Source organism: Balaenoptera musculus, chromosome 1, assembly GCF_009873245.2.
Source record: "Balaenoptera musculus isolate JJ_BM4_2016_0621 chromosome 1, mBalMus1.pri.v3, whole genome shotgun sequence".
Taxonomy (NCBI): Eukaryota; Metazoa; Chordata; class Mammalia; order Artiodactyla; family Balaenopteridae; genus Balaenoptera; species Balaenoptera musculus.
This window is the reverse complement of record NC_045785.1, coordinates 55490245-55515497: the sequence shown is the minus strand read 5'-3', so window position 1 is coordinate 55515497 and position 25253 is coordinate 55490245. Positions and strand designations below refer to the sequence as shown.

At 40.0% G+C, this 25253-nt stretch overlaps 1 protein-coding gene across 3 annotated transcripts in view; it reads right to left on the bottom strand.

Annotated features, from left to right (window-relative positions):
- CACHD1 (cache domain containing 1) overlaps positions 1–25253 on the bottom strand; it is a 210724-nt gene that overhangs the window by 28707 nt on the left and 156764 nt on the right. For all 3 annotated transcript variants that reach the window (XR_005016827.1, XM_036828750.1, XM_036828760.1), the window contains exons 8-16: positions 21192–21341; positions 17218–17451; positions 13060–13209; positions 12297–12420; positions 11379–11496; positions 7478–7646; positions 2317–2459; positions 1455–1636; positions 451–561 (exon numbers count right to left, since the gene is read on the bottom strand). Coding sequence is in view for 2 of the 3 variants with exons in the window: in XM_036828750.1 (XP_036684645.1) it covers positions 451–561; positions 1455–1636; positions 2317–2459; positions 7478–7646; positions 11379–11496; positions 12297–12420; positions 13060–13209; positions 17218–17451; positions 21192–21341 (1381 nt within the window). In the remaining variant the exon portion in view is untranslated. The remainder of the gene's footprint in view (positions 1–450; positions 562–1454; positions 1637–2316; positions 2460–7477; positions 7647–11378; positions 11497–12296; positions 12421–13059; positions 13210–17217; positions 17452–21191; positions 21342–25253) is intronic.

The window sequence follows — 25253 nt, the reverse complement described above, 5'->3', positions numbered from 1 at the left end:
CTTGATACACTAAAACTACTCTGTTCTTGGGAAAACACTAAAACTACTCTGTTCTTGGGAAAACACTCTCTGATAATAATAATTGTCAGGCTCTTGGTGCTATTTCTTTGATTGGTTTACAACTGGCATTTCTAGGAACAGCTTTACTGAATCTAACATCTTTTTCTTTTTCATAAGCACCCTCACGGCCACTAACAGGGCTAAGTGCTTTTGACTGACTCAATCACACGATAATCGTGTGAGGTTAAGTATTATCCCCATTTTACAGACATCAGGAGGAAGGTCAGGGTATCCAAGATGGCACAGCTAGAGAAGATATCCAAACCCCAGCTTGCCCCACAACAAAGGTCATACTTTCGCCACTAATTCTTGGTGTCTACTATTCCATTCAGATTTTCAAAGTATCCTTAATGTGTTTAAGAAATGAGTAAAAATTAATTGAAATACTACCTGGATGAATGAATTGTATGACTGATGGTCACTACATAGCCAGCTCCTCCAACGTCTAAGTAAGGTCCGGTCAAAGAAATCAAACCTGGATTAGCTACGGCGTGGAGATACCTAATGGAGACCAAAGAAAGTCGTTACTCGAGGGTATGAACAACAACTTTGCACATTTTGAGGAAAAGTAAGCTCGTAACACTAAAAAAATATTATAAATTGTGCTTATGTTACATTCAAGTTCAAAAGGATTCCTACTTTTTATGTCTGACTGTAGCATCAGCAACAAGGGGTCAAGAAAAATATGAAATTCTCTTTAAAAAAGATGCTGAACTCAGTATATATGTGAGCTTTTAATAAGGTCTATAGTAGAGATGTTTTAGAGGGTAAAACAAAAATTAACAAATCAAGTAGAAACAAATACAACTGGGCACGTAAAAATGTCCCCTGGATTGGTAAAGGTGGGGAACAGGCAGTAAAAATAGCGGCCACTCATGAGTGACTCAGTTACTAAGCAGCACAAGACTAGAAATCCTGTTTTCATGCCCAGGTTGCCCTCCTGCTATACCACCTGACTAGCTTTTGCTTTTGAAAATCAGAGTAAAAATAAATCCCAGAAGTAAAAAAGTGTTTTTCAGTTTACATGTGTTCATTTTTCATAGGTCACATATGAGCTGTCATTTGATGCCATAATCACACGCAGTGACATTAAGTATACCCACTGGGGACACAGTGCATACAAGATGGGAATCAAACCACTAGGAATTGAAATGGCCAAGTATAAAGTATTTCAGTCTCAAAATTTCAATGAAGAGATAAAAGCATTGTAGACAGAGGAAGCCCACAAAGCTTTTGTTAATACTACATTTAGAAAATGATTCAAAAACATATTTTCACTGTCATGAAAAGTATCTTCTTTAAATATGACTGCCTGAAGTTGCTTTATTGTCTTATCATGTCTCTTCGGGACTGGGGGGGGGGAACCTTTGATAATGGAAGCCCCTAAAACTCACCATTGTCTCCTAGTGGGATCAAATGCTTTGTCCATGAGGGAACCAGGATAAATTCTGAGGACGCCATTGGGCGTTGCTATGTAACGGCGGACAATGTAAGTGTTCAGGCTACTCATTTCCATTTGTGTCATCCATTCATCTGTGACGTGGCTGGTAGCCATTACTTCATTTCTGACAGAGAACTGGGAAACAAAGGAAGACATAGCAGGGATCCTTTAAGACTCACATGAAAAGAGAGAGGCCTGCTGGCAGAGCTTCCCAAAGCTCTCTTGCAGAGAAGCCAAGCCCAATTACTTCTTAAAAATCTTTCCACAGCAGATGGATACAGCCAAACTTGGTGAAACAAAAGCTTCCTGAAATATAGCCAGTGGACGTGTGATTTACTTAATTGTTCATCCTAGCTAGGCTTTCTGTGTTTAAGAGGAAAGAGCCTATAATGCAGCATTAAATACACACCCAGACACACATACAAACACGTGTACACACACCCCCTAAATCTCTTCTTCTTAAACTGCATCATATTTATCTCAACAGACAGTAGGGGCACTTTACTTCATTCCCCTGGGAAAAATGGGGCTGGGAAAGTTTCACTGGTCTCTAACTCACACCCCCCTACCTAGAAAGCCCCTAGTGCATCTAAGGCCTGAAAGAGATTCTTCATCTGGCCCACAGGGCTTCTTAATCCATCAGAAGGGTCCTCGCCGGCCAGCCTCCCCTGGGCCACACACTCTGCCTTTCTGGCTCTCCAGCTGAGAGGCACAGATCCAGAGCTTGGCTTCCCACTTCAAAGGTTCCCTACCAGAACCCCCTCCCAGGCCTGTGGAGGGGTGCAGCAGAAATGCAGCCCCGGGACAGCACTCACTTTGAGCCCCGGGTTAGCAATGAGGCGGGTGTTGTCGCTGAGATAGGCTGTGTAGTGTTCCACCATGCGCTTTGTCTCCGGCTGGCTGAGGTGCTCATAGGGGGAGGAAAAGCTGCCAGCAGACAGCATGACGGTTGGACTTTCTGAGAGAGAAGCAAACAAAGCAGGCTTGAGAACACGGAGGCTGCATCTCAGGCCCGAGAACACACAGCCTGCATCTCAGGCCCAAACAAAAGCATGGCGAAGTCTCTGCCCATCGGTCAGCTGTGGTGGCTTAAAGTCCTCTCTAAGGAAAGCAGAGAACTCCACGCTGGAAGGAGCGGGGAAGGAAAAAAGTCAGCTCCTCTCCCTGCAGGGAGCTTACAGTCCTGAGTGAACCTGAAGAGATCCAAGGGCTGAGAATGACAAATAGTCAACATAGCTCAGGTCTACATATAATATCCTACACTTATTAGGGTCAAGGAGGCAGCATATGACATGGAGCCAGACTGGGTTGAGCCTGGGCTCCACCATTTCCGGGCTGTGTGATGCTGGGCAAGTTGTAATACCTGTGATGTTTTTATCGTCTGCAAAGTGGGGGAAATAGCAGCACCGACCTTACAGAGTTGTGGCATTATATTATTCAATATACGCAAAGCAAACGATTTACTAAATGTAAAGTATTTAGAACAGAGCTTGCACAACTCAAGTGCTTCTGGAAGTGTTAACTCTTATTGTTCATATTAGTATGATTATCGAGGAAGAAGGAAAAATGGAATAGCAGAGTCGACGCAAAAATCAACTAAAAAAATTCTTCTCACAGATGGGGACAGCCAAACATGGCATAAACAAAATCTATGGAAACGGAGTAGTTAATATACACATATTTAATTGTTGGTCTTATCTAAGAGGAAAAGCCCAGTTCTCTATTTACGACAGAAATCCTTGCAATGAATTACAATTTGAAACAAAAACACTACATCTTTGCCTCTGAAATTTTACTCTTCAATCGTATATTTTTAAAAGCGTTAGAAAGCACTATCACATGTCCTATCTCATTTAAATCTGTGGGTCCTTTTCTATTCCTTTGTTAGTTCTCACTCACAGTGTTTTGTTTCCTTGTGGCCTGGTTATCGCTGACTGGACACTGTACTTAACAAATTTGTAGGAAATGCTGAGGCTTAACAGGATGGGAATATCTTCCTCTAGAAAGGATATTGCATCTTGTGCTGCACACCAAGGTGAGGCAGGATGGTAAGGTGGAAACAGTTCCCAATAAGGAGACAGGATACTGGCCTAAGTGCTATCCTGGGAGACTTTGGTATTCAACAAGTCCACGATGAGTGAACGCTTGAGGTTCCTTAGACAACTCAGATGACAGGAATCCCATGTCAAGGGCTGATTTAGTTCCAATTCACCCTTACCCTAAAGATGTAGTCCTTTGGGACCTCTGCTAAAAGCATGTATGTGTGTGTGGAAGGGAGGAGTTTCCTTTTTAGTCTTCACCTTTTGAGAACCTTGGATTTCATTTTTGCCTCTCTCCCTAACCCTAAGGAGCTACCTAAAGCACAATTTCACAGTTGTTTCTTCTGTATTGATAAATATGTGCACTGTAAAAGCAGCTTTAGGGGTTGGCTTCCTTCTCTGGGTTCTTATATTCTCCTAGACTTAGGTCCACTACCGATTAGGTTAGTTCTCTGATACTTTTCAAAAGATTTAAAAAAGGTTCCATCCAGGATTTTTGGTTGAACCCAGCAGGATGGGTCAGAATTACCTAGTCTTCCTTTACCAGAAGACAATGCTTCCAGTAATGCTATGTCTCCTTTAACTTTCATATCATCATGGCATAGCTTGGGAGTTATTATTATATGCATATCAAGGAGTAGAAAGCCAGAGGCTTAAAAAAATTAGGTTGCCTAGCAGTGAATTCATGTGTATACGCTCATGGCGTCCTCCGTGCAAGGATGTGCCAGAGAGAGAGGACTGTCCTGGAACTCAAAGAGCTTAGGACCCAATTGGAGAGACAAGGATAAAGAAAAAAGAGTAAAACAACAATACTGGAACAACACAATAATATAAGAAATGTCTCAGGGACAAAAGAGTTGGGCCAGAGGAAGGGAAGGAGAGACAACTTGGGGAGTGGGCCTTTCCTGTAGTGACATGGATTGAAGGAGAGAAAAAACCAATATACAGGACCCAAAGCTTTATGGCCAGGAGCTAGACACATAGCTCTAATTTACATAAGATACATAGTACTTATATACATACTTGTGTACTTAATTGCACTGGATGATATACTCTTTTAAAATTACTCTTTGCCTTTTTGTGTACCAAGAAAGACAATGTCCCCTCCTTCAGCCCGCTTGAAGGGAGCTCTGACGTACATTTAATATCTTGCCTCAAAATCCCCATCATCAATGAAATTAGATGGAAACCACTTATTTGCCATTGTTTCTTTATTTTCCATTTCTTTTTAAAAATATTTCAATTATCCTGCTTCATTTTCATTACCAACTGTTACTAAACTTCTCCACACATTGTTCTGGGGGAGTTCTATGGCCAAAGTGAAGTTGGGTGGTACAGTGGAAAGAGCACCCATTTAAAGTCAGACACTGGCATAAGGTCTGTCTGTGTGCCCCAGGATCAGCCCACTAGTCCTATGTAAAGTATGGGAGCTGATAAAGCTCTACGTTTTCTGGGCATCTCTGTGAGGCAGCACTGTCCAACTGAAATACAACGCAACCCTCAATTGTAATATAAAATTTTCCAGTAGCCACATGAAGAAAAGCAAAACCAAAGAGGTTAAATTAATTTTACTAGTATATTTTATAGACGCCAATATATCCAAAACATTATCACTTTAACATGTAATCAATACAAAAAATTAAGCATGTATTTTATACTTACAGTAAATCTCAACTTGGTCTAGTCACATTTTAAGTGCTCAAAAGCCACATGTGGCTAGTGCCGACCATATTGGACAGTGTAGCTATGAGCGATTATCCAAAGGAAATTAAAAATCTAGGCTTGAGCTTTTTTCTCATCAAGAAAAACTGCTGCACTTCACTGTCTCAAATTTAAAAAGAATGACCTTGTAAATCAACTATACTTCAATAAAATTTCTTTTAAAAAGAATAAAAAAATAAAAATAGTGACCTCATTTGCACCAGCAGTAGTGTAGTAGTGTTTAGCTTGTTCCCACAGTGGCTAAGGGAATCATGCATATCTTAGCTTTCCTGTAAGCATTTCTTTTTTTTTTTCTTTAAAGACAACTCTTTTTTTTTTTGGTTGCATTGTGTCTTCGTTGCTACATGTGGGCTTTCTCTAGTTGCGGTGAGCAGGGGCTACTCTTCATTGCAGTGTGTGGGCTTCTCATTGCGGTGGCTTCTCTTGTTGTGGAGCATGGGCTCTAGGCTCGCGGGCTTCAGTAGTTGCGGCTCACGGGCTTAGTTGCTCCGCGGCATGTGGGATCTTCCCAGACCAGGGCTCGAACCCGTGCCCCCTGCGTTGGCAGGTGGATTCTTAACCACTGCACTACCAGGGAAGTCCTCTGTAAGCATTTCTTTTTTTTTTTTTTTTAAATTTTATTTATTTATTATTTATTTATGGCTGTGTTGGGTCTTCGTTTCTGTGCGAGGGCTTTCTCTAGTTGCGGCGAGCGGGGGCCACTCTTCATCGCGGTGCGCGGGCCTCTCACTGTCGTGGGCTCTCTTGTTGCGGAGCACAGGCTCCAGACGCGCAGGCTCGGTAGTTGTGGCTCACGGGCTTAGTTGCTCTGCGGCATGTGGGATCTTCCCAGACCAGGGCTTGAACCCGTGTCCCCTGCATTGGCAGGCAGACTCTCAACCACCGTGCCACCAGGGAAGCCCTGTAAGCATTTCTTAAAAATATGAATGAAAGGACATACATACTCTTTTGTATAGAAACAGAAGGCAACCCCCCTCCTCACAAACCTAAATTACAACAAACAAACAATGTAAAATCCAAGTTGCCATCCCTGGCCCTCTCCAAGTTGTCCACACCACTGGAGTGTGTCATAGATGAGACTACTTAGGCTGCCTACTTACTCTCTTGATCTCATATCCAGGCAGAAACTCTATAGGATGGAATTCAAAAGAGAAACCCAAACACAACTGCTCTCATTTGGAACCTAGAGACTGGCGACTTCTATCTTTGATCCTCTTCCCACCTGTGGCCCCTCTATTCAGTTTTCCAGTTGTCTAATGATTCTTATTCACTTTTTGAGCCCTAAGTATTTTCAACAGTGAAAAAGAGAATACCTGTTTTAAAGTACTGTGACTGCACTGTGATGTACTGACAACACACACCATGGATGCCTAGTATGTGCCTTGCACATGGCAGCATGCAATAGAAGGGGCAAATCAGGCATGGACGAAGCATGAACCACATCTCAGCCTTGCTACTTTCTGTGTTACCGTGGGAAAGTTATGTATTTCAATAAACTCAAACATCCTCAACTGTAATAGTTCAACTCAGATGATGAATGTAAAGTACCGGGCACAGAACACATGTAAATTCCCTTTTGCTTCCTTTGAATTATTTGCTTATCTCCTGAGCTCTTTTCAAGCAGGGACCTGTGATAGATACAGATATGCTATATAGATATATAGGTATGCTACCCTTAGACCCTTTACCATTTCTCCACCTCCTGCCTTGCATCCCTATATCTGTGTGCTTGCCTCTAGTGGGCCATACCTGTCACTCTCTTTGATGGACATTGTTTGGGCTGCTAAAACCTCTTTGTCCAGCACTAGCAGAAAGCTGCCAGTGACTAAGGAATACAAAAGTCCAGCTCCCTTTCTTGAGTCTGGGCAAACTCTGCGATGTAATTTACACTCCAAAGCCCCTCACAGGATTAGGCTGAGGCTGGAATGTCACTTAAAATCAAACTCTTCCTTGCTTTCTCCTCCTGCCTTATCCTGTTTCCTTCACTTCCTCACTCGTTTCTTCTGAGAGTTCATCCTTAACAAATCACCAACGCACAAATCTTCATCTCAGTGTCTGATGGAGAACCTGATACCAGGCAAGCCCTCAAATTGTTTTTACATTTGCCTCCCCACACTGGCACTGCAGGTATTCAACATCTTAATTCAAACTGATACTCATGGTGAGCTGCTATGAGGAAGACCACAAAGGAAGCTGAGAAGCACCAGGGCTTTACCTAGAGTGGCCAGCTGTTTGAAGTGGAGGCAAGCGCTAGGCTGGCCCAGGAGGTCCAGCCGATGGTACAGCAGCTTGCTGCTGGGGACAGTGTTGAGGTTCTTCAGTTGTTTGACAGGTATTTCCGGTTGTATCACCACAATACAGAGAATGAAGGAAGTGTCTTGCACCTGGAAAAATCAAGAAAGAAGTTCTAATACAGAAAAATGAAAGTTCCTGGGGATAGCGACTTTGCCTACATTATTTTCTGCTCTCTCTGTCTTCTACTCCACGTAGACAAATATTTGATGAGTGAAGGAAAGACATGAAGATGGGGTAGTAGAAAATGGCTCTAGCAAAAGATTACATTTTCTAATTTTTATTTTCCTTTCTGATCGAGGGAAATTAATGAATGTAACAGAAAATTATGGAGCTAATGAAGGGATCAGAAAATAGTCCCTTTGAAACAGTACCTACCCCTAGTCCTCTTTTGCTCATTTAAGTTAATGGATACAAGCTGGGACATGGCATAAGAATACAAAACTTATTTCTGTTTGGGTTTGAAATGCATTTTAAAATATACAGTTGGTTTTGAAATGACTGTTCCGAGAATTGACTACTTTAAATGACAATTGTGAATCCATATAACACAGCCCATACAGAATCTGGTTTACTCATTCTATTCCCAACGAACGCTTTCTTTTCTCTTGCTTGGAGGTGACTAGGATCTCAGACTCATGAAAAGTGCAAATCCTATAGCTCCCTTGCAAGGCTGGACTGACTTGTCCTTTCAGACCAGGAAAGGCAAGTGTGTTGTAGCTTGGCCTCATTTAAACTCCTATGTAGAGACAGGAGTACTTTCAAATTCACTTTGCTCCTAATAATGGATGCTTGAATAAAATTTGGTGGGAAAAATGACCACTAATGAGTCAAAAGCCAAGTCAAACTACTTAGTTCCATCTCCTTGACTTAAAAATACAAGAAAGCCAAACTTCTCTAAGTCCATTATATTAAGAGATGAACAGACTCTATTTAAAAGATGGTTTGTAAATAAATGAAAAGAGTGATAACCAGCTAAGTCAGAACGAAAGATGGTCAGAACCAAAGCAGCTCAAAGGATTTACTTAACGATCAAGGAGAAATTTTTTAACTAGGCAGGTTAGAGTTCAGTGTAATGTAGGATTTATGAGGATGGTTGCAGAATCTTTTTAAACACAGGGGAAATTTGCATCTTCCTGGAATTGCTTTCAAGTACCGCTGCTAAGGATATTCAATTAGATTAGCAAATTTAATCCTCTTCCTCCACCCAACAAATTAGAGAGTGACAGAGTGTTCTGAAGTGGCATTTACTATTTCCCCTCTTCCCATCTCACACAGTCATCCTTTGAGTTTGTTTCCTGTGTTGCATGTTCTAAGGAACCAAAACGCAAAAACTTTACCAGAATGACCAGAATATAATTTTATAATTGGGTCAATTCTGTAAGAGAAAAAAAAAATAAAAATTACCCTAAGCATCTAAAAGCAACACTCTATAAATAGTTTTTAGCTGGAAAGGAAAACAGATTTCAATACAGGTCTTCTTCCTATTGTGTTCTTAGCTGAAAAAACAGTCTTTGCAATAAGGAACTACGTATAACATATCTAGCAGAGCTCTCCATGACTGGGGAGTGGTTTTTTATCACTGACTGTCCATGGGATTCATGTTTTGAAGTGAACCATGACCGTGTAACACAGGAATATTGCAATACCTTCTGATAATCAATAGTTCCTTCTGTCACAGCATGGAGCCTCGTCATATGCTCAAAGATGGACTGGGGTTACACAGTGACAGAGTAGTAATCACTTAATACTGCTAACGTAATCTCTCATTTTACATTTAAATTAATTCAGTGAAAAAATCCACCAGTATCTGCTATATCTACAGATGCTAAGCAGTTTAACCTATTATTATCAACATAAACGAAATCAATTTAAATTATATTTAGTAGAAGAATCCATTTTATTCCTGAGGACAAAAAAGAGTACCTATTCACCCCTCCCTCCAGTGTAACTAAAAAAAGCTTAAAAATACTTATTCTTACTCCTGGGGAAGCAGGCAAGCCTTTTTAACTTCAATTTCATTATTTATTACCTCTTTAATTTTTCACTTAATAGTGATGTTCTTAACAATTTCAGAACTCTGAGAAAACTAACACTTCTACCTCAAGTGACTACATGATTATATCCATTTGGCTAAGTAGAGTAGCCAGAATTTACCAGTATTACTGAAGAAAGACCATCTTAAGAAGATAATACTTCTTTCCAAAATGTTAACACTAGGTTTATTTACTGTACAAAGAAGGCCTTAAAATGCCTCCATTTCCTTCTTTCTCTTTTAATGCCAATAAACATTAAAATAGATATTTTCCCAGGATGTAACTGTAATTGCTTTCAATCAGGATATACTGTAAGATAAGCAATCTCCAATTTCAAATATAAAAGTATTCTTCAATTCAGAATTCTGGAGTCTGGCTCACTCTTTCTGATGTGAAAAATTAAGCAATTAGACTTTATTTAAAAATTGTATAATTGTGAAAATAAGGGCAGATGGTGCAATCATTCTCAAAAAAATTCCTGAGAATGAGCTGACTCAGGGAGTTTCAAAATAGACTTTGACCTTTTTCAAATCTGCATTATCAGTAAAATATCAGTAGAACTACGCTTGTAAATGTAAGTTTCTAAAATGGTTTTATTATTTTGTTTAATTTCATTTCCATTTTAGAAATCACCCTTGCCACATGATGCTTTGAAAACCAAACAGAAAGGTCAGAGGAGAGTCATGTCTGAAGGTGTGTTGGCTACTCCTAATTCCTGTCATTCCTACGCAGACACTGTACAGAGTTGTTGAATTCTCTGCATCTACCACTAAGCTGGATGCCCTATGAGGGCAGAGGCAATATCATTCTTCTTTATTCTTCTTAGTTCACAGTCAACGTTCAATAAGCAGTTTTTAAATGGATGAATAAACAGATCCATTTGGAGTCAACAACAGGTAAAACACCAGATACGGTCCTCCAAGGGAATCTCAAGTATGACTGCATTTTAAGTTTAATGATTAATATTTGATGATAAAAAAAAATCAAAGTCCATTCTTCTTTTAGTCAATTACAGTATTTAGGGCCCCATAATAGCATTGTTATGCTATGCTTGGAAGAGGGACTAAAGGACAAAAACATAAGTAAGATGGACAGTGTGTGTCAGACTCTATTTCTCTATCATTCTTCGAGGGCTAGTATCTGAACGAGGCTAGCGAAAGAAAGCTGAAGTGCGTGCCACAGGTACGGCTACACTGTCAATCTGCTTGTGACACGTGGGAATAATCCACATTCTAATCTAAACCTTTCTTTTCCTTGGCATCAACAGAGGACATTTATGGTTTCATATCTCCTTTTCAACTCCCAACTTCCTCAATATGAGTTGAAAACGATAAAAACAAAACTGGACACAATCTAAATGCGTATTAACAGGGGACTGTTAAAAGAAATTTGATCCGTCTATGTAATGCGATACTACAGAGCCATTAAAGTTGTGTGCACATGCACATACACACACAGAGATACATGCCTGTGTGTGAATCATAATTTTCTGGAAAATGATCAAAGTGGTTACCTCTGGGAGATGGGAGGTAAAAGTCAGGAGGGGAAAGGGCAGAGGTCATTTTTTTATTTTTTATATGGCTTGATTTATTCATCATGAACAATGACTGGTTTTATAAACAAAAAAGGAAAAAAAATAGATAAAATTTCTGTGGAATCTCTTCTTTTTCCAATCACTTTAAAACTGATGAGTAACCCTTATCAGACCGATGTTCCCTACGATTCCCGTATGAGGAAGAACGCAGCACCCCGCAGCTCCTCAGGCAAAGGAGGTTTCCTCTCACTCACCATCTTCCAGGCATAGCTCACGTTGTAGGCCTCCTTTCCAGTTTCTCTCAGCTTGTTTATGTGCCAGGACAGGGTTGAGTTCACAGGGACTGCGATAATCTGGCTGCCCAGAGGGAGGCTGCGTTGGCAAACAGAATGCAATACTTCAGGCAAAAGATAAAATGAAGCACTTAATTAAAGGCAGGGAAGATGCTGTGAATCAATGACCACCTCCTGATTTTGAAAAGCAATGAAGCTCATCACTTTTGAAAGAGATAATGTGAGATTTTCAATTTTGTAAAAGCATTCTGTCAGCTCTGCACCAAAAAACATTCCTTACTCTCTACCCTGCCCCCCAGTTGTAATTCTTTCCAGAGACCAACTTGTCTCAAATCACTCAGTCATTAATTTACAACCAATGAGCACAAAGACCCATTTCTCTATAGGTTACCATCTGCCAAAATAATGTATCACGGTGGGAAAAAAATCCAATCTGTTCCTTATTTCAAGAGAAAACGTTGTATATGATTGTGCTGTCAACTTGGAATGGACGCTACTTTGCCAAGCTATTTTTTGGCATGCTCTGGAGCTGGTCCTCAACTTAACCCTCGTATTTTGCCAAAATTTTTCCACTTGATATAACTGGAGCATTTAAAAAAATGAGATAAGATAGATCTGATTTTACAACTAAAGTCAATGTGAACATAAGAATTTGATTTACAAGACATTTCCCCCAAATAACAGTTCTGAGAGATCTTACCTATTTTACAAAGTAAACAAAATTTTGGCTACGATTCTTATATTAAAAATTGCACTTTTGATACCATTAAAATAATTTCTACACTTGTTTTATATCCTATTATAAACACTCGTATTTGACCTCAATGGATCCTATTCTCAGAGAAAAACAAAATACTACGACCCTCATCTTTTCCTTACCTTAGGATATTTTGCCGAACCAACTCAAATTTGGGGATATTTTCATAATGGATGATATCAGTATGAAGGGGGGGTTCCGATAGTAAATATGGCCTGGTAAGAGATGGGTGCATAAGGGTATACCCTGAAATAAGAAAACAAAAACACATGCTATGGGAAACATGTTGTAGGAAGTACTGATTCTGATGAAAGCGCCCATCACAAGTTTGAAATACGGGATACTCTGGGATGGCTGCCCGACACTCAATTTCTCAGTCTGTAACTCACCAGTTCAATAAAAAAACCTGAACTTATTTTATGTGTTCTTGCATAAAGCTCTGGAAGTGTAGCAAGACACCTTAAATTATCGGACATCTGCCTCATCAAGAGTATTTTTGAGGTACTGGTCATTTGGTTTTCGTTTCATAAAATATTCTAATCTATCACATAAACTTTAATGCCAGTAAATGTAAAGAAAACAATATAGACCAAAAAAGGATCCGAAGGATCACATTCTATGTGTCATTCAATCCTCAAGTCTAATTTCCTGATGTTACAAAATAACTGTTACCTATCTCTCAACACAACACAGAAACAAATGCATAATTTTTAGATTCTTTCTGCCATCGTTGAGGTGTTCTATGAAATATGAGTAGTCCTAGTCACACAGTTTTTCTACCAATACTATCATTTTCTTACTTTGTTAGTATCAGAATGTCTAGATGATTTCCTCCAAGATGCTAAAGAAATCATTCTTTCCTATGATTAAATTTTAGCAGATTACCTTTGTCATCTATGAGAAAAGTATAGGAAGCCAAAGAATCTTGGTAATATGTCACATCTTCAAGGATGTAAGCCAAGTTCACATCCACTCCTACAATTCCCAGAAGGAGGTTTCCAAAATAACAGGGTTTACTCACAGTCATTATCAAACCTGTGGGTTAAAAACAAAAAATATTCAAAGGACGGCAGAAAAGGCACTGAACAAAGGCTGGCGCCGTACTCTAGGGAACTGTGAAGGCTTATTATCAGCCGTCTCAATTTGCTCTGAAGAAAAGTTTTCCGTGTTATCCAGTAACCAAGCACTGCCTTTGCAGACAGCATAAGGGAGTTAGAGTGTGAGGAAAACAGACCCCCTTTTGGGGGTTCAGATATCTTAGTTAACTTAAATGGAGGGAATTTGTATATTTTCCACTCTTTTTTCACCTAAAAGGATATGCTATTCCAGATCAGTGCAAAATATCAGCAACACTTAATACACATCGTTCTACTTCCTGAAGTGAGGATGATTCAGTTGAATCTGAAAAACCACTGGACAAAGAATCTAAAATTCTGGGTTCTAGCCCAGCTGTGCCCCTTATGTATCATACATGTGACACTGGACATAACTTTGAGCCTTGGTCTTCATGGCTGTTTAAAGGACACAGTAGTAACGGCCTTACTAATTTCTAGGGGTTGTTAAATGAAAGAGATTACAGATAAAGGAAAGCTTATAAGGTACTACATTTTATTAATGAATCCTATCAAAAAACAGGAAGACGACGAGAAAAAAAAAACCTAGAAAGGTACAGAATCTTATTATCTGACCACTTAGAAGGAGACACTAAGGTTCTAAAGGAATGTATTTCTAGTCACTTGGGCCAGGAGTCTGTAAATTTTATGTAAAGGGTCAGATAGTAGGTATTTTAAGCATTGTGAGCCATATATTCTCTGTTGCATATACTTTTTTGTTTCTTTTCCAACAAAACTTTAAATATATAAAAACCATTCTTAGCTCACAGGCCACAGAAAAACAGTAGGATAATTAGGGAAAGGGAAAAGCCAAGGGGAGGAAGACGTACAGAAGGAGAGGGCATGAAGAGCGGTCAGTGCGTGGCCTCAAGCCCCAGGCCAGCTGGGCTGTCCTTTCAGCTCTACTGCTGGGCTGGGTGAGTTGTTCCACCTCTCTGAATGCATCACTTTATGTACCACGTGGGGAGCTGAGACAAAGTGATCTCTAGCATCCTAGCAATTCTACAACCCTATGGCTCTAAATGAAACTTAGAACAAAAAGATGGATCGTTTCTCTCCATCTTGCTCTTGTATTTTCCTGCGCTTGATGACACGTTCATGCTTTTGCAGCACATCAGGAAGCCTTTCTTCTGTCAACACCCAGGAAAGGGATTTGGATCTCTGAAGTCTTCTACAGAGAGAATCATGTCTGAGGTCCACTCCAAGTACTACTGAGTTGTTGTGATTGCAAAGGCCAATTAAATGCATCACTTGGTAGGAAGAAGTGGATGCAACACTGAAAAACCTTGTGAAAAGTTATGCCCTGTTACAAGATAAATAAGTTCGGGGATGTACAGCAGGGGGACTATAGTTAACAATACAGTACTGCATATTTGAAAGTTGCTGAGAGTAGATCTTAAAAGTTCTCAACACAAGAAGCAAATTATTACTAGGTGAGGTGGTTGGTATTAACTAAGCTTACTGGGGTAATTATTCTGCAATATATACATATATCAAATCATTATGTTCTACACCTAAAACTAATGCTATGTTGTATGTCAATTATATCTCAATAAGACAAGAAAAAAGAAAAGTTATGCAATGGGTGTCTATTATAATTTCAAAAGCATTCTTTAAGTAGTCAACATTTAGAATGCTATCTATTGGTTTTAAAACATTTTAAAAGTAACAGGTATCTAAGAAGGTTTTAAAAATGCAATTTGGAGGAGGCTTTTACTCAGGTACCCCTGGACAAAGGGGTTACAAGTGATGGGAGCAGCGCTGTGAGGGTCAGCAGGGAGACAGAGGTCACAGTCTGCACACCACATTCCCCTGGGCTTTGGTCTAAGATTGAAGCCATTTTCATAGAGTAGTAAAGTACAACAGAAATACTCGGAGACCACATGCTCACTTCAAAATTCTGTTCTCCTCTGGACATACTGAGAGCAAGCCTGATAAAAGAAATGCAGTCTTACTTTTCAATTAGCAATTTGGACAGAAGACTCTTTATCCCATTGTGGCAAATAAAGTACGCTAAGCTCTTCCTACACTTAATGAAATACCCATACGCCCTCCCTACTTTAATTTAAAGCACACAGACTTGCATTTTAAAAGAAATATGTCCAGTAACTGATATTTGAATCTGTGGAGGTTTTGAATTAGAGCCACGTAAACATGAGTTTCCCTAGACTCAGGGTCCCCTTGTCATGGAGCTAGAGGAGGTGTCACCCAGTAATTCTAGGGACTGAAGATACAAAGATGAAAATGACACACTCAAGTAGGGGAATGCAGCAGACCTGTAAACCAATCACTGAAACTCACTGCGTAGGAGTCATAAAACAGGCCCTAAGGACTACACTTTGGAAAGCATCAGCTTTGCACATAATTTAATTTAAAGCATTCATGGTAGGTCTCTGGATGGTAGAGTAATTTTCAGAAAAGGTCCTACTCTGCCTGATACCACTAATGGTAAGAGAATTTGACGGCATAATCCTCTGTGCTTGTACAGGACTCACTTTCTACATCTGTCTCAGTTCCTTTCACACAGAATTATCATGATTCATTGATCTGTTTTTCTCTTATCAGATTAAAATGCTTGTTGAGGGTGAGATATGTGCCTTGCCCATCACTGTCTGACACAATGCTTGACTGGCACTCAGTCATGTTGGTTAAGGCATTAAGGTCACTCGCATTTAAGACTTGACATTTCCCTACAAAAGGAAATAACTTTATCTAAAGGTGGGAGTTTCTTTTCTATACACATCTGTTGGTCCTGCCAGAATTAGGAAGGATAAAAAAATTGAGGTTAGCAGTAGCTACCATATTTCTTCCTTATAGAAAGACCATGTCTACCTAGTTTCTAGAAAACACAGTCTCTATAAGGCTTATTACTTTTTATATATGAGTTTTCTCTGAATATCTATTTGTGAAAATTCCTAGTTAATGGAACATAAAAACAAGATCTCATATGGTGATGCTGTCTGTCTAGTAATTAGCTGCCTCTTCAACCTTCTCTATCAAGAAAGAAGAGAGGGAAGGATGTGGGGGAAAAAGATAAGCAAGAATATGAGGAGGAAAAGAAAAATGCTGTATTTTTAGTGAGCACACACTGTTGGCCTGGCATTGTTCTAGATGCTTTACATATACTAGTGCATTTCATTTTCACAACTACTTTCATGGAAATATTATTTTTTCTACTTTAAAGACCAAAAGTTTAATCACGTGAAGATTAAACACTTTACCCAACATCGTATTATGGGTAACTTGTGACATCAGGATAGTGATAACAATAATAGTAATAATAACAAAAGTAAAATAATAAATAAATAAATAAATAAACAGCAGTCATCGTTATTGAGAGGTATGCTGGGCAGTAATATAATCTTATAAACCTAATAACTCAAAGACGTATTACATGAAAGATGTCATTACGTTTTGAACAGATAACCAGATGTGAATTAACAAGATTAAATACATTACCAAGGACAACAGTGTAAGTGGTAGAGTGGGATTTGAAATCCTCTCCATGTCAAGCCTGTATCTATTTGACGACATTGTGTTGCCTTGTCTTTGAGGCCGAATTCCAAGCACTTCTGACTTTTATTTACCATCTGCTATGCAAAGTTACTCTTTAGTTCCAAATTCCCTAACCTTTAGATATCGGGGAATCCTCACAAAGCTTCCCTAGTAGATATACCCACCATGTTGACTGAGGCTAGGGCAATGAGGAAAAAATAGGGCTGGGGATTTCTGCTCTAGAATACAGTGCTAACTGGACCAATGGCAGGAGGCTACACAATCCTCTGACCAGAGAAAGTGATGCCCACTTCCTTGCCTGCCCACACTCCCTAATGCTCACATGGTAAGTACTGAACAACATTTAAAAGTTACTGTTTGACTCATGCCCATTTCTTTCCCCCTTCCTTTAGTAGGAAGTTTTCTCCAAACTCACCATCTCCCATCTCATCAGAGAAGGGGAGGCTAAAGACAGCTTCATCAATCATCCGGTTGGGAAGGTTGGTATAGAACCTGCCAACTGTGGTCTCCAGGTTACTCAGCTGGTTCAGCACCATCATGCTGCCCTTAATCACAGGCAAGGCTGTCCGGTCCAGCACGCCATACTTCCCTGAGTTCTGTTCAGCAAGATCTCTCAGAAAAGCCAGCTCTTTCAAACCAGTCACCCCATCTAAAATAAGAAGCCAAGGGAAGACAATGTAAAACAAAACAGTGGATATCCATATAATAACTTTGCCATTTAGATCTAATAAGGGTCTGGATGAGGTCTTGCAATGCCAAGGGGGTCTTTACAGAGACAGTGTGGACTCAGGACACAGATACCAGTTCCTGCTGATGAACAAAGCTGGAGGCGTGACCTTTCCTCAAATAGTCAAGAGGGCAAAGGAATTCTTCAAAAGGCAATGATGAAAAACACATGAGTAAATAAAGGAACCCCATCCAGCAAGGATGTTCTTCCCTTAAAGTTTAATTATAAAATTTAAATTATTTTTCTGCATTTAATATTTGAAAGCAAAAGTAATGATTAACAACTTTTCATTTAATTTAAATTAGTAGATGAAGTTGTAAGAGTTTTAAAGGATAGAGGTTTACCATTTCATTTCTTACCTCTTTGCCTGTTAAACACTTGCCAAAGTCTCATGCAACTAAATGAAAGAATTATGGATTGTATTGAGTGGTGTCTCCAAACACTGTTTCTTTAAGCTCATTTTAATTACAAATGTTTTCATGCTTTATATTGTTAGGATAATACTGGATTTGATTTATTTAATATACTTTTTTTATGTTTAGAGTTTTAAAATTTTTGTAAAAGATTCAGGCATACTGGGCTGAATTGTTCTACAACATCTGTAATCTATAGCACAAAAATAAATTTAATAAACCTTTTTAAAAATTTTGGTTTGCTATTGTTGGAACACAGTCAAAAGGATTAGTAACTGGTCCCATATGGGTACCACTGTAAACAAATTCAAATGATTTCAGTCACTACTGAGATTCTACCAATGAGTTTTAAAAAGGTTTTGCCTCATGTTCTTGAACTGCTTAGTCATTAAAAAATCTGAAGAGTTCATGGTTCACCTACCTTAAGTGACTTTATCTTTTCTAAATAGGAAGTATATATACTTCTAGCCTTGGAAGTCCATTTCTAAAGTCACGGCAAGATCTAATGGATATGATTTCTTTCTTCACATGCTGTATGTAAATAATTTGGATTTTGCTCCACTCAGACAATGCTAAAGGAAAGTCTAAGTCAGATTATGGTTGCCTTTGCTTGACACAGAATTGACATGGGAGGTGAGTGGTAAAAGACACTCACCTCCCATGTCCGGAGTAAAAGACAACACAAAAGATGTGATTGATCCCTGATCTTACACCCTTGATAAACTCACAGGGGTGAATGATAAAAGGAGACAACTTCAAGGCAATAAATACATTTCCTTTCTTTGTCATGCACTGCATGGCTCTTTCCAAATGTACAAGAAAAGTAACAAACAGGAACATCTACTGGACAAAGAAGCACAGTACAGGATATCAAAGACTGGGTTACTTTATGTCACTCCATTTTTTTATGTCACTCCATCATGAAATGTTATGCAGGGGTGGCAGTAGAGTCAGTAGGGTGGCAGACTGGATTATTCCATCATCAATGTGGTCATGCTAGAAACTACATTTCCCACAATCCCCTTTCTTCTATGCTTCCAGGTTAAAGTGGTCAAAAGTGAAGTGTTGTAAGATTTAAGAGGTGAAGAGAGAGATCTCTGTGTCCTCAAGTCCATTTTCTACGTCTGCGTCTTTATTCCTGTCCTGCCCCTAGGTTCTTCAGAACCTTTTTTTTTTTTTTTATAGATTCCATATACATTACACCACATCTTCTTAAACTAATCATCTGTTGATGGGCACTTGGGTTGTTTCCATGTCTTCGCTATTATAAATAGCACTGCTATGAACATTGGGGTGCATGTATCTTTTTGAATTAGAGTTTTTGTCTTTTCCAGATATAAACCTAGGAGTGGGATTGCTAGATCATATGGTAGCTCAAGTCTTAGTTTTTTAAGGAACTTCCATATTGTTTTCCATAGTGGCTGTACCAATTTACATTCCCACCAACAGTATACACTCTTATTCTGATAATAAATTTGTTGTACCAAAATTTTCATAGTGGCTCTGCTTCCCTATTTGAATTGACAGAGTTAAGGGAATGTGTCAACCCTCGTGAACAATGTTCAGAGATATCTCTCAGAGAGGTGAAAAACTTGCAATGAGGACATGTCAGGCTAGATTAAGGGGAGAAAGAGAAAAGATGAGAATAGTTAGAGGGAAGTAACCAGAAGTTTCAAAGAATGGAATTATCAGGGGCACAGCAAGAGCACAAGATACTCCAGTGGGAAGATCTCGGAACAGTGAAGAGATGGGTGACAGCAAGAAAATTTCTTTACTCAGTATCTGCCTGGGCAGACCTTCAAATTGAATGGAAAAGACACGATCACTTCCTTTTATGTTTCCTTACTCCTGTACTATTGCATTTAATTCATCTGCCTTGTCTGTCTTCTTCACTGGGTCAAGGGCTTCTTGAAGACAGAGATTTTGTGTACTACAGCTCTAAGACCTCAGTGCACTATGTTGTATATGGTACATGCTCAGTAAACACAACATATCTTGCATATTTATTATCACAGCAATCCTATGAAGACTTTGTTCTTTTCATTTTACAGATAAAACTGAGGCCCTCAAGAGATTATGTAATTTGCCATAAGCCACATGGCTAGCAAATGGAGACTGAAACTGAGAACCTCTAGACACCAGCCCCTGTGTTCTTCCATGTGTATGCAGTCCAGAAAAATATCTGCAAAAAAATCATGCTGGCCGAAACACAGATTCCTGGACCCCATCTAAGAGGGTCTGAGTACAAATCTGTAGATACTGCCTGGGAGTCTGCATTTAAAAAATGAGTCTCTAATATATCCTTATACCATTAAAAAATGAGAACCAGTGTCCCTAAAGCCACCTGGTTCTGCATGGAAATCTGAAAGTGGAGAGGGGAGATAAAAGCCCATAGGTGGGAAGGGCTGCTGGATCAAGACATGCTCTCTTAAAAACCAGAGAATGGGGCCACTTTGAACACTGAGGAAAAGGGACCCAAAGAAGAGGACAAAGAGCTGTGTATTAACAGGTGTGGGACATGACACAGCAGAGAGGCTGGAAAATTGGGCTTTCATCAGACTGGAGGATGGTTAAACTGCTGAAGGAAAAATAATGAGTATTTCCTCAGATTTGCTAGTTTACTAAACCCTCTCACACACTGTCTGATTTAATAGCAACACGATCAACCTTAATGAGCACCTAGCAAGTGCCTGGCACCATCCTGGGTGCCTACTGTACGTTGGGGTTAGTCTTCACAATAACCCTGTCAAGTAGATAATTCTCATCTCCAATGACACAGCTAAAGAAGGGGAGGTGGAGAAAGTGTCACAAGAGGCTCCAGGTAGTGATTCTGCAGGGAAATGTGATATTCACAGTCCTGGTTATACAGAAGAATCTAGGTCAGTACTTCAGCTTCCTGCTCTTAAATCAATGAGATGAGTTAATAACCTCTATGCAGTATCAAAATCCAAGAATATGAGGAGAAGTGAAAAAAATGGAGCTGTACAGAATCCTGTGCAAGACCACATAACTGGTGACGGTTTAGAAATGAGCAGCTGGCCGGAGAGAGAGAGACGGAGAGACAGGGACATCCTAACACACACCCTGAGTACCCATGGGAGGTAGAGAAAGACGGGCTTGGGAAGGAATCTGCTTCTTATACCCTTCATCAAAGCACCCTGTGATGGTTCTTCGTTATTTTTTTTGAGAGCAGCATGCACTTAGACAGAACTTCCATCTGAAAGAAAAGAATCTCGAAACACTACCTACCGTTCATGAGGGCGTAGGTGAGAATCATTACGGAGTTGTTTAGAAAGCTATTTTCTTCACTGATGACACGGAGAGTCGCCTTTTTATCTTCTTCTGAAGAGTCCTTTGATGTAATGCCAGCAGACAGGTAAATGATGACCATGTCTGTATCTAAACAAAAACATGCAAACTGAATGTTACATCGGAGTCTGGCTAAAGGCAGCTACTCAGTTTCTCTTCCACTGGGCTTTCCTGCCTTGAGGACCTGCCCGGTCCACTGTTCCTACTCCCGCCCACCTGATGCCAGGCTTTCGTCTTCCTGCCTCCACTGCCCTTTCCATCCTGCCCATGGTGGGCCACGAGGCCTCATTTACCCAGTGTCAGGTAAGATGTTCCTAATGAGTTTACCAGATCAAAGAAGTTGTGTTCCTTTAGGCATCTACGGTTGTGGTAATTTAGCCATCCTAAACGGACATCTTTCCTGCCTTCTGAAATGGAGGATTCAGAACCTGATGTACCTTTTCCTTAGTGTCTCAAGTTCTTCCCCAGGAACACACATTTCTGGGGGGATTAGGCTTTAAAAAAAAAAAAATTATTTATTTTTATTTGTTTGGCTCCATCGGGTCTTAGTTGCAGCACACGGACTCTTCGTTGCTGCATGAGGGATCTTCGTTGAGGTACGTGGGATCTTTAGTTGTGGCATGCAGGATCTTTTAGTTGTGGCATGTGGGATCTAGTTCCCTGACCAGAGATCGAACCCAGGCTCCCTGCATTGGTAGCGTGGAGTCTTAACCACTGGACCACCAGGAAAGTCCCAGGACTAGGCTTTAAAATGGTGGTTCTGCCAGGGACTCCTGAGACATGTAAGGTTATCTGTCTCTATGCCAGGTAGTGCCAAAAACATTTTTGTTTTAAAACTCATCAGTGTAGAAGAGTAATAAAAGCACGGACATAGGAGCCAGGTTGCTTGTGTTCACATCCCAGCTGTGCCACTTTCAAGCTGTGTCTGGGTTGTTTTAGGCAGATTTCCTAACCTTTCTACACCTAAATGTCCTTATCTACAACAAAATGGGGATAATGACAGTATTTATTTCACAGGGTTGCTGTGAGGATCAACTGGTTAATTTAAGAGTGAAAGCCAGACTTCCCTGGTGGTGCAGTGGTTAAGAATCTGCCTGCCAATGCAGGGGCCACAGGTTCGATCCCTGGTCCGGGAAGACCCCACGTGCCACGGAGCAACTAAGCCTGCAAGCCACAACTACTGAGCCCGCATGCTGCAACTACTGAGCCCGCAGCCTGCAACTACTGAGGCCCGTGCACCTAGAGCCTGTGCTCCACAAGAGAAGCCACTGCAATGAGAAGCCCGTGCACCACAACAAAGAGTAGCCCCCGCTCGCCGCAACTAGAGAAAGCCCGCATGCAGCAACAGAGACCCAACGTAGCCAAAAAATAAATAAATAATAAAAAATTAAATGTAAAAAAAAAAAGAACATTAAAAAAAGAAAAGGGTCAATTATAGTTTAAAAAAAGAGTGAAAGCCAAAGGGTGATGGTAAATAGAGGATAAAAGAGAAAAGAAAGAAACCTCAACACAAACAAAACAAAAACGAAACCCTCGCATTGGCCTGAAGTGGCACCTATGACTCTAGAGTAAAACGACTCTCCAACCAGGGCTAATGATTGGGAAGTCATTTTAGCTCAGGGTGAAAACTTATTTCAAGTGGCTTTACTCAAAAATAAAAGTGGTGCATTTCCTACCACTAAAGATGCAGAGGCTGAATGATGGCTTTAATGGAGGAAGGGAAGTAAGGCAGCTGGATTTTTATACTGTCTTTTTAATCTGAGATTCCCTGATTCAATATCTATTTTTAAGACAACCTACACAGACATTTACCTTTTTATTGAGAAATAATGATTGATATGCTATATGCTTAGTTCTTCAGATTCTTATGGTTGTCATTTATCTGAGATTGCTTCATAGTTACTGGGGTAGGCAACCTCCAGGTTGGTCCCCCAGTGATCTCACTTCCTGATATTCACATCCCTGTGTGGTCTCCCTTTGAATGTGGACTAGATTTAATGGCCGGCTTCTTGTGAACAGAATGCAGCAGAGGTCACAGGGTGTCAAGAGATGGATTAGGTTACAGAAAGACAGTGGCTTCCACCTGTGTGCTCTCTCTCAGGGAAGCCAGAGAGCATGTTGTGAGCTATCCCATGGAGAGGCAAGGTACTGAGGCCTTCAGAATCGAATCTGCCAGCAACCTCGTCAGTGAACTTAGAAGCAGATCTTTCTCAAGTTGAACTATGAGATGACAGCAGCTGTGGACAACAGTTTAACTGCAACCTCATGAGATACCTTTAGCCAGAGGCACCCAACCATGCTGTGCCTAGATTTCTGACCTACAGACACTGAGATAATAAATGTTTATTGCCTTAAGCCAGTGAGTGTTGGGTAATTTATTACCCAGGAATAGATAATTAAAAAAATTATCCTAACAACTATGAGGATACAATGACAGAATTTTCTTCCGTTTGTAAATTTCCATTTTAGACACTGAAACATCCTTTATTATGCAGAATTGAATAATTACTACTAAGACTTAATATATAAGCAAGTCTTAAAGCTAATTTTGATGCTTGAACAATTCTCTAATAAATATTAACTGCAAATTTAAATTACATATTTATTCATCAGAAATTAAGATATGAAAGCTGATGTAAAAAAATATCATAAGCTAGGGAATATCCCTGTCTTAAACTAGATGTCAATCTTTTTCCAGTGTTGTAAATACAGTCCTGTAAATTATTTTTTTTAGGATGCTAAACAGCTCACTTAAGCTTCAGACGGGAAGAAAATACTACTTGACCCTAGCAGGTGGAATACAGATATACCATGAAGCTAGCAAACCATCGCCCTGTGGTTTGTCATTTATGTGTGATAAATTCCTGGACACCTGTAAGACTGACCTAAAATGCACTCTTGAATTTTTTTACTTGGCTTTATGAGTCTGGATAAAACACGCTGTCACTGAGAGCCGGTTTTAGGCACAGGTCCACAACTGGAAAACCAGAAGCGCCTGCAGCCTGCAGCTCCTTTGGTCGCCAAGTGTATTTTCTTTCCGTCCCAACAATAAGACATACACTCTGCAAGCATCCTCACTGTCTCTGCCCAGCCCCTGACTCTACTCCTGCCCTCTCCTTAGGCAAAATTGAGTTATTTTTCTATTTTTAGATATCAGACCTGTCAAATTTGGTCTGATTTATTTTTTTACTTACTAGGATATCCCCTCTCTAGTCGCTCATGGGAACATTAAGCCTTGTGATTAGTAATGTTAGGGATGAGTAATTATAGGGACTTGGGGCAGGGCAAAGACAGAGCATGTACCTGGAAGAAAATGCAACCCTCTCCATTTGACAAGTCCCTGTCTAAGCCAACAGCATTCCTTGGGGTCAATATCAAAGGGGGAAGAACAACTCAAATTTGGGCTTTGCCCATGCCATTAGATTCCCACTCCTAACCATCTTATTCCTTCTGCTACAAAATGACCCTCCCCAACCAGTTACCCCCCAGACAAACCCAGAACAAACAATCCAAATGTGTCGATGGTATCAGTTACAGATCTACCATGGGACTGAAAAAGAGCCAGCACTGGATAAAAGTTTTAGATTTTCTGATTAGTACAAAGCAAATTAGCACAAAGCCACCATGATATATGCCATGTGGCTTTTGTTCATATGACCACCAATGTGGGGCAGATACTTTACTTTCATTCATAGATTAATCCTTACAATAACCCTACAGGGTAGGCTCATTGGAATAATCCTATCCCATGGCCTTCAAACAGTGCCAGGTATACAGTAGATGCTAAATAATTGCCTGTGGAGTGAACACAAGTAATGATATAGAGTACAAGCTCCTAAGAGGAGTACATAGACCCCTCACCATGCTGTAGCCAAGGTTACTAATGGTCGTTGACCGTCTTTGGGCTTGGGGTCAACTTAGGACGTCTAGGGTATCTGCTCTCCTTTAGCCAGAGCTAGAAGTCTTTTATATATATATATATATATTTTTTTTTTTTTTTTA